General features: G+C 39.7%; 1 protein-coding gene across 2 annotated transcripts in view; it reads left to right on the forward strand.

The window, feature by feature from the left end:
* Positions 1–14949, forward strand: part of RB195_007161 (uncharacterized protein) — a gene marked incomplete at both ends in the record, with an annotated part of 28968 nt that extends 14019 nt beyond the window's left edge. The window contains 9 exons of one of the 2 annotated variants that reach the window (XM_064180648.1): positions 9532–9714; positions 9793–9882; positions 11286–11380; positions 11902–11979; positions 12470–12572; positions 12798–12981; positions 14170–14231; positions 14485–14591; positions 14727–14949. In XM_064180648.1, the coding sequence (XP_064037502.1) occupies positions 9532–9714; positions 9793–9882; positions 11286–11380; positions 11902–11979; positions 12470–12572; positions 12798–12981; positions 14170–14231; positions 14485–14591; positions 14727–14949 (1125 nt within the window). The remainder of the gene's footprint in view (positions 1–9531; positions 9715–9792; positions 9883–11285; positions 11381–11901; positions 11980–12469; positions 12573–12797; positions 12982–14169; positions 14232–14484; positions 14592–14726) is intronic. The other variant, XM_064180649.1, reaches the window with a different exon arrangement.
* Positions 14950–17724: the final 2775 nt, after the last annotated feature.

A 17724-nucleotide genomic window follows, 5' to 3' on the forward strand; every position in this document is an offset into this window, starting at 1 on the left:
TTTGCCAGCATTGAGCTTAAATTTAGACAAATGAAAGGTCTCCGGAGCGACAAAGTGAGAAAATAAGCATATAAACTGATTCAGATGGTCATCGAGAAGTTCTGTTCATTCATGGTTTTTTCTGGACATCAGGTTTCTTGTGGTGCTCGATTTCAGTGATGGATAGAAATTGAAAGCAGTACCGTTTCCTGTAAAATTGAAAAAAAAACTAAAATGAAAAAATTTAAAAAAAATTGAAAACAAAGTTTTAAAAAATATATTTTTAAAAAAATTTAAAAAATTTATGTTTTCTTGTTATGCCAACGAGGTTTGCGTGAAACTTTTTTATTGGCTTGACGTTTCGACAAACTCGTCTTTTTCAAAGGCCTGAAAATGGTTCGAGGTCTTTGATCCCATGCATATCCCATCTAACTCCTCCTCTCTCCTCGCCAACCTCCGATATTGTTCCAAGTACACCTCGCAAGACCTTAAAAGAAAAACAACTGACCAGTTTCACCGACTAGCGGGGTTGGTAAACCACTACGTTCTTAAAGAAATTCGTCAGGAATCCGTCCATGAATAACAAAAATGAGTGCTTATCAATTACTAATGACTTCTTGTCGTTCGTAACACTCTGTGAGCTATAAGATTGTCCCACATGCAGTTCCTTAACGTTATCCAGACACCAGTACTTGTGGATACTGCACAGTGCGTAGATCTCATTCGCCTTGGTGACAATCTCAAGAACGCGGTGGTTTACCAACCCCGCTAGTCGGTGAAACTGGTCAGTTTGTTTTCCTTTTAAGGTCTTGCGAGGTGTACTTGGAACAATATCAAGGGTTGGCGAGGAGAGAGGAGGAGTTTGATGGGATATGCATGGTATCAAAGACCTCGAACCACTTTCAGGCCTTTGAAAAAGACGAGTTTGTCGAAACGTGAGGCCAATAAAAAAGTTTCACCTAAACCTCGTTGGCAAAACAAGAGAACATAAATACACTATCAAATGCCGAGGTTTCAAGAAGAGAGGACTTGGAGATTAATTTTAAAAAAATGAAACTGAACCTGTATTTTTTCTAACGACGCTTTTTTCGTCCTTTTTTTCTAGGAATTGTAGCATTCACGAAATGATGATGAACTGAAATGATCATTTCATACTTCCCTTTTCAAAAGCGTCAAAGCTACTTTGAAGAGTGCTCGAACATGACTTTAAACCTTTATACTTTTAATACCATTACAATTCGAAAACATTAAGAAACAATAGAAAGAAAAAAGTATTGGTTTTCTCTCTTTTTCTCAACAATTAGCACAAGAGGAATAATGTGCTAACATTAAATGATGTAAAGTGAACGTCATTATCGTGCTGATAAAGATAAGATTCCACGGCAGATCAGGTAAACTGTTAGCTACCATTTAGGCACACGTTTTGCAGTCGTTTTGCATGCGTGTTTCCATTTTCTGGAAAAAGGATGTTACCAATCTGATGAAGCAAAAGGTCAGAGGAATAGATGTGCGGTGGAGGGCGCAAGGGTGAAGGACACAACACAACATCTTCCTCCGCATTGAAATGGATCACAACGACTCACTTGCTTCTTAACAAACTCACTTGATGTTATTGTGCGGTAGTATTGGACGGAGGAGTATCAATTCAAACCCGTGGGACCCGTCCCACACCACTTTAACGCTTTCTGGCCCCGGCGCACTAATTCAACGCTATGGGACCCGTCCCATCCCGTTTTACCGCGTTGCTGCACCAGTAAACCCATCTAATGCAATTGGACTCATCCAAATGCTTTCTGGAATTTCGTTAAAGATTCAAAGGATAAAGCCACTGGAGTATCATCCACTTAGGATGCGCCAACGCATTTTACTGGAATTCGTAATCGTTGAGGTTTTGGAACGTGTATTGGCCTATACAATGACTTGCTGGCCGATGATCACTTCAGTATTTTTATCCTCCCAGACAAGTCTGGTACCAATTTATCGACCCTGACAGGAAGAAGGGCTTGGTTTGCACTAGGGCGATTTCGAACCGTCGACCGTGCGGCTGCAGCGGATTTCTAACACTACTGCGCCAGTTTATATATTTAACGCTCCACGCCTCGGATTTTTGTTGTACACAAAAAAAAACACGTGACAGAATAATAAATACTACGAATTATTATATAGCATGATACTATATATGCTACCCAGTTATGTATATGCTGTAAGCTGTACAAAACTGGGCTATCTTCACGCACACAGCGGGCAGCAAACACCGCCATCCATCAAGCATACAATGACTTGCGGGGCTGGCCCCTTCCGGAAAGGTCTGGTACCAATTTATGTCCCTGGTTCCTAGTGTACGTAGCTGATTTTCTGCAAACGCGTAAAGTATGTGTGTCTTGAACGAGCATATGATAGCTATCTCCGTTCAGAAGATGCTGAAGATTTATGAGGAATCATAATTTGTTTCGATGGAAGCCTTTTTCTTCACATGAGGCAATTTCTCATCCTGCTCAAAGAAAACCTCCACCAGCTGGTATAATCGGTTAAAAAAGGAACAGAAGCTCGGTGCAGTTGCGGAGCGATGTGTAGCGATTGGGATCGACGGGGACCATTGCTAGCACCACTCATCGCTGCAGTTTACAGTGGTCCCACCTCGATCGCATCTGGTAGCCTGACCACGATTTTTCAAGTGCAGCGCTGTTCTAGAAATTTGAGTGTGGCGAAGCAAAAACATGGTTCCTTATTTACAAGAATCACTTCTACATTACCTCAAAAACATAATCCCTTTCTGGAGAAACTTGTTGTCTATCTCATTTCTTGAGAGTGAATGGAATTTCTTCTCGGGTCTGTCATATTTGCGATTATGTTTGAAATCGGCTTTTCCAGCCTATTCGATAGCAAGATAAAAAGTTTTCTGTTAGAGTATATTTAGGCAAAGTTTTGTCGTTTTTGTCATTATCATTTAATGTAATGGTCACTTTAGTGCACTTCCTGTTAATTAAAAAAAAACCTTGTTGACAGCAGAATGCTGGAACTTCGAGATTTTGGCATCAGTTTTTCATGCCAAATTTTTACCTTCAGCTAAGGTTTGGTTCAAACTGGAAGTCATGCGTACGTAATTTATGCACACTTTTCACCCTTGATTGCCCATTAGGTCGTAAAGAACAGTTCCCAGTGCCAATGAGCGGAGCTAATCCTTTGAAAAATTTCGGATGGAAACATGAAAATTTTAAAATGGAATTCTTAAGAGTTGCAAGGTCATCTCAAAGTATCGGAAATGAGTCAGGAATGTATAGATCGGAAATTTTGATCTATCTCGTCTCATTTTTCGATATACGTTACTAGAAATAATAATTGTACTACTGAGTAATTAATTGAACATTCGATCGATTTGCACATTCTGTTAAGTTGTCATTGTTGGAAAGAAACTCTAGCGCATTGGTAACGATTAACGTTGATTGCTAGTGCAAAAACAGAATGTGCATAGAAATACATGCACAACCACGGAAATCGGAGAGAAAATATATACTATAATATATTATGTAATATATATATAACATAAAAAAAGATTAAGTCACTGGCCTATCAATCCACCTGGGATGCACAAATGTTTTTACTGGAATTCGTAACCGTTATACAATGAGGGGGTCAGCTGATGATCGAGTCAGTGCTTTCATCCTCCCAGACAAGCCTGGTACCAATTTATCGTCTCCGGAGGGATGAACGGCTTGGTTTGCACTAGGGCGGTTTCGAACCCTCGACCGTGTGGCTACAACGGACCTCTAACCGACTGCGCAACACCTGCCCATTATATATAATATAATATAATGTAATATAGTGGAATACAATATATAAGATGTGTATATATTTTATATATATATATATATATATATATATATACCTGATTGGCACGGAACACTGGCACTGGCACTTTTCCTTCCATTTTTTTCTGATATTACGATATTATTTACGATTTTATTATTTTCTTGCAGTGTTAAGATTTGGAGGCTCGCTTAGATTTTTCTCCATACTAACTTCAAAATTTTTAGGATCTCAAATTTACTCACCTTAAATATGAAATTTGGAATACGATAATATGTTGAAAACTATAGCACATGGGAAATTCTGTGAACGATCTTATAATGTTTTTGAATGCTTCTAGGATTGGCGCCAGCATTCTGGCACAGTAGGACTCTTCAAATTAACTCGAAAAAATGAAATAATCACGATCATTCCCATGTATTTGAAAGACTGGCTGAGCATTTGATTATGATTGAAATCAGGGAGGTAAACAAAACAAGAAATAGCTACACAGAAGAAGAGGAACTAGTAAGAATTAGACACATGGTCATGTAGGAAGTGTAGAATACTAAGGATGCTGATAAATACTGAGTAAAAAATGTGCCTAGGTGGATGATTTTGCTGAGAAATGGTTCAATCTTCGTCATAAGACAATGAAATCTCGAAGCTGCACCTCCTCCGGAGCTACACTCCTTTTTTTCTTAGTGCCCTCCAGCCGGAAAAGATTTAGAACGCTAATCGACATAGCGGCTAGAAAAAGGGAGCCTCGTTCAGGAAATGGAAAATGATTACTGGAATAGAATAGAATTTCCAGGAAGTTTGTAATGAAGTAGCGGATAAACATGCATATAGGATGGGTGATTACAGCTGCAAGAGATTCTGACTGCAGTTTTACAACTTTATAATAAATTTTATATTAACGCCCTAACACGTCTGCTCCTAAAGTTGTTTGCCTTATTCGAAAAAGGTTAACCTTTGGCTCTTGGATTTTTATAACTTAAGATCTTAGACTGTAATAGTGAGAAGCGCATGAGACCTACAAATGGCGATAAAACGCACAAATTTTGTATCACGCACATTATTCTCGTAGCCACATGGGACTAATTTGTACCAATCTTGTGAAGAGACGTTTATATAGTATTTTATATAGGTTTATGCATTGTTTTTTAAAGCTATCCTTCTTTTACCAATGTATCTGTGCCTCGAACTGTTCATCCAGAAGCAAGATGAAGGTTGATAGGAGCAGTAGAATCAGTAGAAGGTGATTAGCAGTCCTCTTCTTGAAAAAAAAAAGACAGGGAAAGATTAATAGAAAAAAAAGAAGCGTTTAGTGCCAGTTTCAGTATAACTTCTGATTTTTTACACGAACGGTGCAACACGAAAAGAAAAAGGAAACACACTTGTCTATTTCAAAACACTCAAACTCATCGTCGGTGGTCCTGACGCAGTCCCTTTTGTGGCGCAAACGCGTCAGCTTTCACCTTGTTTCACCTTGACTCCCGTTGGTATTCGAACTGGTCGAGCGGGCGCCAGTAATTCTTCCATTTGTCCCGATCGCGTGCCAGAGTAGCCCAGTGGTTCCTCCTTTCGCGTGGGACACGAAGAACATCATATTTTTCTTTGAGAGACTTCGTGAAGAAATTTGACCATCGGGTCGGCGGTCTTCCTGTAGTGCGCTTGATATCGCGGGGAACCCAGTCGCTCACGGCTCTGGTCCAGCGGTTGTCATTAAAGCGCATCACGTGTCCGGCCCACCTTATTTTACTTTCCTTGACAAACGCGGCGGCGTCTCTAATCTTTGATCGCTTTTGTACGCTCCCCAAGCCGCTCGTCTCCTCCTGCCCAGCTCGGGGTCAGGTCGTTCATCATGTTCAATTCCCGACCCAGATAAACGTAGCTGGTGCATTCGGATATGTTCGTTCCGTTGAGCGTGAATGGAGCATCCGACACCCATCCGTTCCGCATGAACATCGTCTTTTGTAGATTCAGCTGAAGATCGATGCATCCACATGTTTCGTCGAATTCGGTCAGCATTTGCTCCGCTTGGCTGATGCTAGGTGTTATCAGTACGATGTCATCAGCGAAGCGCAAATGGTGTAGCTGCCGACCATTAACCTTCACTCCCATGTCGTCCCATTCCAACTTTCGCATTGCGTTCTCGAAGGTGGCTGTGAATATTTTGGGTGAAATTGTATCACCCTGTCGGACCCCCTCTTCACGTCAATGATGATGCTCTCGTAGAATGGCGAAATTCCGGTCGTGAAGTTACTGTACAACTCTCGAAGCACCTTTATGCGCTGAGTAGGGACGCCTTGGTTGTCCAAGGCTTCCACGACCGCTTCCGTCTCAACTGAGTCGAAGGCCTTCTTTACGACGACGAAGGTGAGACAGAGCGGCATCTTGTACTCTCGTGATACCTCGATGAGTTTCGAAGCAGTGTGAATGTGGTCAGTCGTGCTGAATCCTTTTCGAAACCCTGCTTGCTCGCATGGCTGTCCTTCATCCAAGACTTTTTCAATCCTATTAAGGATCACTCTTGTAAAGAGCTTGTAGATGACGGACACGCGTCATCTTACACAATTTAATTTCTTCGGGTCGATGGTAGCGCAATCGCTAAAAGGTTCCGCTATCTGTATGATCGAGCAAAGGTTCAAATCCACCTCAGTGCCAACCAAACCTTTCATTCTTTCTGGGTCGATAAATTGGTACCAGACTTGTCGGCGAGGACAAAAACACCGACTGGGGGCATCGGCTTGCCCCTAAAGTCATTGTATAGGCCAGTTAAACGTTCATAATCCTCAAACTGTTCTGAATTGATGGTGAACGCGTAGGCGCATCCCAGGCGGATTGATCAACGCCAGACAATTTATTCTTTCTCATTCTTTATCCCATTCAGGAACCTACGCTTGATTCTAATCAAAAGAGCACAACAAACGAGTAGAGTGCTATTATTTCTGTACTTTTCATAGCAACTTCGACCTTGTATTAAAAGATTAAAGGATAAAGTCTCTGGCGTATCCAATTTGCTAAAGATGAGTTAACGCGTCTGAGAGCAATTCTTAATCGTTGAGGTTTCATGAATGCGTGTTGTCCTACAATGAATGGATGACTTGAGCAGGTGTAGTGCAGTCGGTAAAAGGTCCGACTGTGACTACACGATCAATCGCTGTTTCGAAGCCGTCCCAGTGCCAACCGATCCTTTTATCCTTTCGTAATCGTCAAATTTGTACCAGACTTGTTTGGGGAGACTGCGTTGTATTTAAATCTCAAAATAAACGTAACAAACAATAAATAATAAACATAATAATAACAATAAAGAATAACTTAATAAATAAATAATCGATATAACGACATCGCATGACGATTTTTCTAGCTGAAATTAGACCGGACATCTCTAACCTCCGTCATCCGTGATCTGAACGAGTTGAGAGTGAACTTAGAGATACAATCCCCTAAGGGCATCACCCCACGAATCTGAGCTGGCAGGGGTTTCAGGTGGGTTATGCCTATAAGGGATCGCAGATTGTGGAGAAGAGGGTGATTCCGTCCATTTCGCTCAAAACCGCATCTTCCGGGCCGTTTTTTACGGCGATTAGGAAGAAATGAGCGTGATCCCATCCGTTTCTGCAATCTACGATTTCGTATAGCCTTTGACCATCGAAAATCCATATCACATCAGATTCGTGGGGTGATGCCTTTAAGACAGCACCTGGAGCGCAGCCGCCTACGCAATTGGAGGGAATTAAGATCGTTTTGACCCGACCATACTGATTTATTTCTTTGTTTACTGCACTTAATGGCATGAAAAAAAGAATATCAGTGACCTCACACCAAACAATGTGCGAAATGTAAACATAATGTGAGAAAAATAGTAATTGCAAAAATTAATAGGTACAATAACTGGGGAGTAAACAAATAATAGGAAGAACAATGGGGTAAAGATGAAGAGCAAGTGATCGGTTCCTTGTACTAATGCAGCCTGAATAACTTAAACAGTTAGATTTGTGGAAGAAAGTCGGTTCCTAAAGACCTGTGGAAGTTCTTAAATCATTAACAAGCTCTAGCTGTTCATGTCATCCTTCCAACGCCTCTCCCCATCCCTCAGTGAGGTCATAATTGAATCATAGTTGTAACCTTGACAGTTCAGCAGGAGAGTGGACCAGTTCACCGCCTACAATCGGTGCGCAGAGATGAAAACGATAACTAGATGTTGAAAAGAACTATATTTGGCACTAGTATACAACTAATACGACTAATATACAGACTAATATGGGGAACGATGTTTAATTTAATATTATTATATTGTTTTGAAAGATACTCCCGCGTAAAACAAGTGACAATATTTTCATTCTCACGATCCTTTGCTGATGGTAAATTGTTGACCCATCATGCAGTGATCGTGCAGTGATCTTGCAGGAAATCTTCTAGAATTTTTTACTTCCGTTGGAATACTGTGACCAAGCTAAAGCTGAACCATGATTAACTCGGAGATCACAATCACTTCGTAGGACCATTGGTTACATATAATACAAATACAATATTAAATATAGTATAATATAATATAATTGTATATTATGTGGATTGATTTGTTTTGCGAGAGGAATTCTTGTAATAGAATCCCCTAATATATTCTAGGATAAATCGTAATATACTAGTTTCATAACAAAAAAAACTGCAGTAGTTCCACTGCTAGCTCCAAATAAATAATTAATTCAAAATAAATTCTGCTGCTGCTGTACCTGACTGTATCCAGTACCCTTTACATGAGACTCGTTGCTTTCGAAATAAACACACACATAAATTCTTAGCTCAATGCGCTTCGGGACCATGTTTTCCTCAAAAAAAAGTTGATCTAACCACAATTTCAACTTCTAATGAATGCTTTACGAAATGCACTGACAACACCTAATCAACCAAGTTCCTTTATTTTCTTTTTTCTTGATTTTTTTGATTGCACTGATTTACGGATGAAATAGATAAATAAATGAATAAACAAAGGCAAAAATCCCAGGCAAGTCAGTGAATAGTGAATTGGTGTTTTTTTTTGTAGCTAAGGTTTTATCATTTGCTGAAACGGGTTGAAAATGTAAAACCCAAATGCAAATTAAAGGCATCACCCCACGAATCTGACATGGTACGGATTTCAGATGGAGTATTCGTATAAGGGATCGTAGATTATGGAGAGGAGTGTGACTCCGTCCATTTCTTCCTAATTGCTGTAAAAAAAGACGGCTCGGAAGATGCGGAGCGTGCACAAGGTTGGCGCGCTCCAGTCGAACTCCACGTAGAAAATAGTGCGTCGGAACGCTCCAAGCTGTATCTTCCGGGTCGTTTTCTACGGCAACTAGGAAGGAATGAACGTAATCTACGATCCCGTATACGAATACTTCACCGGAAATCCGTACCACTTCAGATTCGTGGGGTGAGGCCATTAAGAACGTGTTGTGAAAAATTCATAGCCATAAATAATTGAAGATATTACTGGAACAACTCGTTTACACAAGACTTCTTGGACAAAAAAAAGTTCACAAATTTCGTATTAGCCATGAATTTCATGGTAGCAAACTTTGTTCAAATATCGCAAGTGGATAAAAATTATGGGAAAAAATTATTGGAGAATTAAGATATTTAGAAAATGGTTGCTCTCCTTCAGCACGGATGTCGTAAGAGAGCAACGATTTTCTAAATAGATTTGACCACTACCCCTTCAATTGCTATTAACGATAACAGGAACGAGTTGTGCAAGATGATACGTATGTACTTCAGAACAATGCGGACATTCGTTCGGTGGACGTAACGAAGTTTCCTCCGGTCGCCGTTTCAATCTTCCTGAATAACTACGTTAGAGGCGAACATGTTGTTGAACAAGTATCCATACGAGATTTAGCTGCACTCATCTATTTAGCTCAAATATTCGGCGAATACAATCTACTTCGTCGAATCAACCAGGTAACTTCTGGGTAGAACACCAAAATTATTTTTTTCCACTGTTTATTCGGTTCGATTTGATCTCCAATTTCATTTCAGTGTCTCATCCGTTGCGCCAATCAAAGCGATCGTGATCTTTGTCTGTGCTATGTTGTCACGAGTGCATGTGGCCTTCCGCTTAGAAAATCGGTACGGTACGAAAATCGGTACCAAGGAATTTTCATAATAAGCAAGAATATCCAGTCGGCGTAGAATGTTTCTTATCAGCGTGACGGGTTTGCATCCTCTTTGCATGAACGAGTTCACTGTCCTGGCCTCACAGAGCACGCCAAGCTTCTAGCAGTTTTTACCTTTTTCCATTATTTCAGGCACAACAGGTCATAAATACGAACTCATAAAGGATAAAGTGAAGTGTCTCGCGTTAATCAACCCGCTTGGGATGCACCCTCACGTTCACTTCAATTCAGAATCGTTTGAGGTTTACGAACGTGTAACTGGCCTATACAATAACTTACGGTGGCTAGCCGTTGTGTCACGTTAGTGCTTTTATCCTCCCAGACAATTCTGGCACCAATTTATCGACCCCAGAGGGATGAAAAGCTTGGTGAGCCCTAGGGCGGTTTCGAACATCCGATCGATCGTGTAGGAAGCGGAACCTCTTACCGACTGCACTATACCCGCCAAATAGGAGCACATAGTCCTACCAAAGTCACACTTACCATTAGTTTTATCGTTTGTTCTGCAATGAGGGCACCTTTAAGACTTTAGCTCGTAGGGATTATACTTTTTTCCCTTTCTTTGCTTAACTGTGCTTGATTAGCGTTTTTTTTAGAGTGGTACGCGGAGCAAAATCACAAAAATTGTCCTAGAGAAACGTATGACTAAATTAATTAATTAATTTAGTCATACGTTACTCTAGGACAATTAATTACTAACGAAAATTACATGCAATTACACGAAACGTCTGGGAAAAATTCTATGGAAACTGGAATTTTCGACGAGGTCTCTTAGCGTCAGAGGAGAACGTCAAACAAGCAGAAAAAAGAAAACAAATTCTTAGTATTGCGACAATGAACGATACTAATCGTATACAATTACATAAGAAATGGAATAGAGATCGGATCTCTATAACGAGAATTTTGGGAGTAAAAAAAAACGCTTGAACTAATCGAGAATGACTTTGCTGAGAATAGGTGTAGCCTAAATCATAAACTATTGAACAGGAAAAGATCGAAAAAATCAAGAAAAATTGGAGTAGAAAAGCGCGAGGCTTGGCGCTTTCGTTGGAGAGAGGTTGGCGCACGCCTTCACCGAGAATGCCGCTCCTCACCCGGACGCAACACTTTTCAGTACGGTTGTAGAAATCCTGAGTGGACACCAATTTTGGATATGAAAAATAGTTCACTTATTTCAAATTGTTCTCTGTTTTTCTTTCTTTCCTTTCTTTTTTCTTCTTTCTTTTTTTTGATGAATTTGCAATAACAATATTGCATTGACAAGTTGAAAATTACTAAATTAGTTTCGTTTGTTTGTTTTTTATTCTTCAACGAAATGAACAACTGCATTCGTAATCGAACAGGATTTTTTCTCAGCTTGCAAGAATAATCTGCAAAAAGTTTGATTCCATTCAAACAACGTTATGCGAATGTGTTGAAGATTCTGAAATGTTGATTCCTATACTTGAAAGGTGAGCTGAGATGATATGCAATAACCATTTCTTACTTCCCTATGGCATTTCTCATCCGGAAACCCGTGACAAAGAAATGGGCGGACAACAGGAAAGAACTGAGCACTGTAGATACATCTCCGAAGCCTATATTTAAATTGAATCATGCGGGAATCTTGGAATACAAAACGTTAATCATTTCTTTCTTTTTGAATTCTATTCGTACGCAATGCAGTTGGCGAGCGGCTGTCGCGGGTAAGAACCCCTCGTGCTCCTTCTCTAGCTGCCAAATGCTACCTGCGGAATATCTTTGAACCTTAGAGCTTCCCTTTACTGTCGAAATAATGTCTTTGCACTTATTCCGTAAAACTGGTTATCCTTCACATTGATTACTTCAATCGAAAAATGATACAATTTACGGTAACTTAATAATTTTTTGTTAGAGACGCCCAGAGTCCTTAAAGAGGCTAATTTTCTTTGCTAACAGTAACCGGATAATTTGGTCCATGAACTCAAGATTTTTTTCTTACATAATTATTCAGTTGCGAGCTCAGTGTCACCAGCGAAAAAATCGTCGTATCATTCATCATCGATTGGTCTTTACTCTATCATATAAACAGGTGAGTTCAAACCTGTGCTCGAAATAATTATCCCATAGAACCGACGACAATCTGAGAAATTGGGTAGGAATAGGAAACGGGATGGGAGGTCTACGTCGCTTTCAAACAGAAGGAAGTTCAAGTAAAATGATTCCTAGAAGTTGGAGGGAAATCTGCTTACAATTTTTGTAAGACATGATAAAATTGAAAGACAAAACTAGTTTCATAAGAAACATGTATTTTATCTTACAACGTTGAAAAAAAATGAGAGAGATTAGGAGTTATCTAAGCAAGATTCAAAAGGCATCAAAAGTTTGTGAAGTTATGTAAAAATCCTTCGAATTGTAGAGTTTTTACATAACTCCACAAGCTTTTGACGTCTTTCGGGTGAGATTTAACCCGCTTCCACTTTTCTTTTGGGTACCACCACACCACCGTTTCTTTGGGTATTTATCTTTCACCGCAAAGGCCACAATTCCTCGCATTCTCCAAGGAAAGCTTTGCATTCCAGGGAACAGTGTCTCCAGCTGTTGAATTGTACTCGAAAAACATTTCTTTCACCAGGGGATTTGAACCAGTTGGCCATCTACGTGGAACAAACTGGTGTTCATGAGGTGAGTTTCATAATTTCGCAATTCACAAAAATTTCTCAATAATGTTTTTCGGATTGATCTACCTAAGCAAAACGGGTTTTTATTTTAGTTGAAGCGTTAAAATTGACAATAGATTTAGTTATTCTTCACAAAGTTGCTAGTTTGAAGCCCACTTCCAAATCTAGAATCTCGTTGTCAATCCTCTTCCGTACATGTAACCATCTGTGCTCTCATTGTTTTTCACAGTTTCCTCGACCGGACGCCAGTAACATTTCTTTTCATCCGGACCAGGCCCTAGATTCGCCAAGTGATTACCCCTTCCCCGAAGAACACGAAAAGCATAAAACTATCGAGGAATTCGTGAAGAAATCTGACCAACGAATCGGCGTTACCCCTGTGGAGCATTTAATGTCGTTTAGAGCTGTTTACGGTTGAGTTTAGTGGTTCTCACATTATATGACCACCTCATATTAATTCTTTTAACTCTGGGATTTAATTCTTTTGGGAAATCTAGAGTAATCTCTGCTCCCAGATTGTTGAAGTGTGAAACAGCTTCGAATCCTTAAAGGAATCACCCCACGAATCTGAGGTGGTACGGATTTCAGGTGGAGTACTCGTATACGGATCGTAGATTATGGAGAGAGGGGTGGTTCCGTCCATTTCTCCCTAATTGCCGTAAAAAACGGCCCGGAAGATGCGGCGCCGCACAAGGGTGGAGCGCTCCAGCCGAACTCCTTGTAGAAAATAGCGCGCCGGAACGCTCAAACCCGCCTCTTCCAGGCCGTTTTTTTACGGCAATTATGAAGAAATGGACGGGATCATCCCTCTCTCCATAATCTACGATTCCGTATAGAATTCTCCACCTGAAATCCGTACCACCTCAGATTCGTGGGGTAATGCCTTTAACTCGCACGAAGAATAATGATTCTAGCACCATTCTTTCGATGGAACAATCAACAACGACCGCATTTTCCTCCTTTCCTTCCTTTTCCTTCCTTCTCTTTCCTTTAAAAGCAGCTAAGTTTTTATAAAGGAGGTCAGAGCAGGATGAACGAATCGTAATGTTAGGGAGATAAGCACGAGTCCTCTGTGTCTTGATTCTCCCATTACATCCTTAATGCTCTTGTATTAGCTCCAAATTCGCTCATTTCCTCTTCTTCACTTCTGAGGTCAGGTTCATCATGTTCGCTTCCTTTCCTGGATATACGTAGCTTGTGCATTTCTCTTTCCTTTTCCTAAAAAAAAAAAGGGGAGGATAAAAAAAAAAAAACTCTCCCCTTTTTAAAAAACCCCCTCCTTCAACTGAAGATCGATTTCTCTACACGTTCCGCTGAATTCGGGCTCTCGCTGGCGATGAGATACAAAATACAAAGATACATTTACACATACGAGATACAAAAAAAAGACCTGAATCAATTTGCCTGTAAGGACAACCAGAACGTCAATGTTTATCCACACACAGGTTCCTTAGGAAGTGCCAGTAACCTCGTTACTAACCGGCTGTGATTCTCCCAATCGAGAGAGATCCCAGGCTACATATCATAATCCATTCATATCATAGCTGTAGATCTCTCCGAAGCATTGACAATTCTAAAAAATGATCATTAAAATGTTTCAGATTTGAACTTCATCGACAATTTCGTAGATGTTGCACATATTTTACAATTGAGAGAAAATAGTGTAAGTGAAAATAGCACTAAATACGCCAATATGGGATGTCAGTACAGAGAGTTGAACACTAGCTTGATATGACATCCACTTTTCAACACCATATCCAGATAAAATGAATTTTATTGAGTACAACACACTATTTACGAGTAGGACAAATCGCAAACAAACAAATCGCCCATGTCCAAAATATAGTCAACATGAGTAATTTAATGTGCTCTCGATCAAATACCTCCACTTTTTCCTTAGGTTCCTAAAATTACAGATTAGTGTTGCATGGGCAGAATACCTTTCCAATCCGCATTCAAATATATGCTGGAATACCAATCATATTATGTATAAAATGCCGAGATGTGGTGCAGGACCATTTAGGTAAACTGATTTGATTAAAGTAATTGATTGATATTGACAATTGATATAAGTAAAGTGATTTTATTCCAATGAAAAGAGGAAAGATCCGCATTTTTTTTTTAAGATTAAGAGTCACCTGCCATAGCATTCTTTCAGAACTCAATCCTCGTCATCAAAAGGAGGGACACAAAAGAAACGTGTAACATTTCTAACCGATATACAACCGAGCACTGAAACACGAAGAAGCCCATCGTGGACGGCTCGTAGGAATCTTCACCTGCAACCACCACGCCTACGGAAATCGACCATAGTGAAAAATGCGATCGCTAAGGGATTTTCCAAAATACGACAGAAATTCTCACGAAATGCAAATAATTAAAGTTTCCTTCATGAATAAATGTTTCCTTTTCTCCCGAACTTTAATGTATTCCAAAGATCTATTCCTCAAAAACCACAAAGTTCGGTGCAAAATAGAAAAAATTCAATAACAATAAGCTACTATTATGTTTCCTTTCAAAGATTTCCGTGAGCTGCACGAAAAATGAGATCGCGTTACAAATTTGACGAACCTCCCAGCCGGCCAAAACGACGATCGAATTATCGCCGGCTGTGTATGCTCAATCCTTAAATGCTGACTATTCCAGAAAGGACCTGGTCACAATCCTTAATCCTTTTTCTATCACATCCACGTGTCTGACTGAACTACGGTGTTTGCGCACGGTTATAACTTCATTTTCAACGCTCTGCGTTTCTTTAGGCTCCGTCAACTATATTTAGGATTTGGGAAATCGAATAGAATGCTATAAAATATTCTCAAAAATAATGAAATATTCTCGGAATTTACGAAATTAGTCTACTACTATTTCCTAACCATTCATTACGTTTAAAAACGCAGAGAAATCGGAAGTATTTTTACAGCCATGATGGGTTCCTCGATATTTTTCCAGTTGATTTTTTACTGTAATGTGTGTCAGGACTTGCAATGCTATAACTTTTCTTGTTTCTTCTCTTAATTTTTAACTAAGAGAATCGTACGCTGCTTTTTTGAGTTCTTTTAAAAATGCATTTCCTGCTGATGTTCAGCATCTACTTTTTTCTTGTCTTAAAGAATGAACCACTACTTTATTTTTTTTCATTTATGTAGTACTTGCCTTTTAAATTCCCCAAAACAGAAGAAAAAAGCAAGTCTTCAGTAAAGAGCTTCAAGTTCGAGAGCTTAGGAATAAAATAATTTGATGATAAAATGTGTAATTTGGAACAGAGAACATCGACATGGCTATAAAATCCTTAATTATATTTTCTTAAACGTCTCTTTTTCGGTAAACTACTGACGTATAAAAAAAAGAAGGGAAAAAACGAAAAGTCTTATGTTTTCAGAAATTAGAGAGGAGAAAATCAAATTTTCCCGTTCACAAAAAAATAGCAAAGTACACTACATAGCATAGCACAAACTCGTTTATGCGTGTGTTTGTGGATTGAAAGCCGGCTTAGTCACTGATGGTCAGTTCCGTGAATCTTGTGGATATTGCAGTAACATGGATATTTCAGCGGAAAAATTCGAAACATCATGTTCTTCGTAATGATAATTATCCTTACAAATTCTATACATGAGAAGTAAAGCAGCAGAGATTCCTCAAAATCATCGAAGAGGAGTTCCGTTGCTGTGGACACGCCGATTTCTCTTTGTTATGCTGCCTAGCAAGCCGCACTTCCTTACGGATTCAGTCTCGGGCCTCTATTCGAGTTTTCTCGAAAACATTTCCGCGAATTTTGTCAACGATGATGCTGCCCTCTGTCCACACTTTTGCTTTCCTTCACTTAGTAACTACAGTAAATTCACCCCGGTTTAACAATTAGCTTAGTTCCTTCCATTCATGACCAGGTATATTAGGTTGGTCCAAAAGTCTTGTACCAAATTTCATACTTTTTTCAGCAATTATAACTTTATTATTCATAGATATCGATTGATAAAATAATGGCTCATGATCATGTTCATTACGAATGTCCAACGCTTCACTAGATCAATTCAATTCAATTTCATTATCAATTCCAGAAGCCTAGAACTCTTGCGATTGCGAGTCGAAGAAGCGCGAAATCTCATTTTCCAACTCTTTTTGATCATCGAGTGTTTTCTCTCGTAAATGCAGTTTCAGTACCCAAAACAAGTGAATTCAATAAATAAATAGTTTAACCATCTATTCTCGAAGGGGAACTCCTTGTTCATTGGCCATTTCGTACCGTTCGTTTCAAGTTCATAATTTTCGCAAACGTTCCTAGTGGCACGTTCAATATAGGGACAATTATCATGTTCTTGTTTCGATTCTCTTGGTCTCTTGGTACATAGAACGTTAAGCTTCTTCTATGCGCTTGTCCATGCATGAAAAACCGTCATTACGCACGAATTTGAGTCTAATTGTTCCGATCGGAGAGTAGTGTAGAACAATGCTTAGAACAATGCTTGCAAGCATTAGCTGTTCTCCATCATCGCTCCACCTCACAACCTCATAAACGAGCTATACGGTTATCTCTTATTTTAGACTATTTCGGAAATTTATGTCACTCTTACGTATGTCAACATTTATACACTTATTAATATATTAAAATATCTAATTCAGTAATTAGTAACAGAATTCGTTAAAGGCATCACTCCACAAATCTGGAGTGGTACGGGTTTCAGGTGAAACATTCGTATACGGGATCGTAGATTATGGAGAGAAGGGTGATTCCGTCCATTTCTTCTTAAAGGCATCACCCCACGAATCTGAGGTGGTGCAGATTTCAGGTGGAGTATTCGTATATGGGATGGGAGACTACGGAGAGGGAGGTGATTCTGTCCATTTCTTCCTAATTGCCGTAGAAAACGGCCCGGAAGATGCGGCGCAGCACAAGACTGGTGCGCTCCAATCGATCCTCTTGTACAAAATAGTGCGCCAAAACGAATGAAGCCGAATAAAAAATGAACTAAACTGGCCCGAACTACACTGCACAAGGCTGGTGCGCTCCAATCGAACTCGTTGTAGGAAAAAGTGACCCGGAACGCTCGAAGCCGCATCTTCCGGGCCGTTTTTTACGGAAATTAGGAAGAAATGAGCGGAATTCCACCCGTTTCTGTAATCTATGATCCCGTACAGTCTTTGACCAACGGAAATCCATA

Source organism: Necator americanus, chromosome I (genome assembly GCF_031761385.1).
Source record: "Necator americanus strain Aroian chromosome I, whole genome shotgun sequence".
NCBI classification, from domain to species: Eukaryota; Metazoa; Nematoda; class Chromadorea; order Rhabditida; family Ancylostomatidae; genus Necator; species Necator americanus.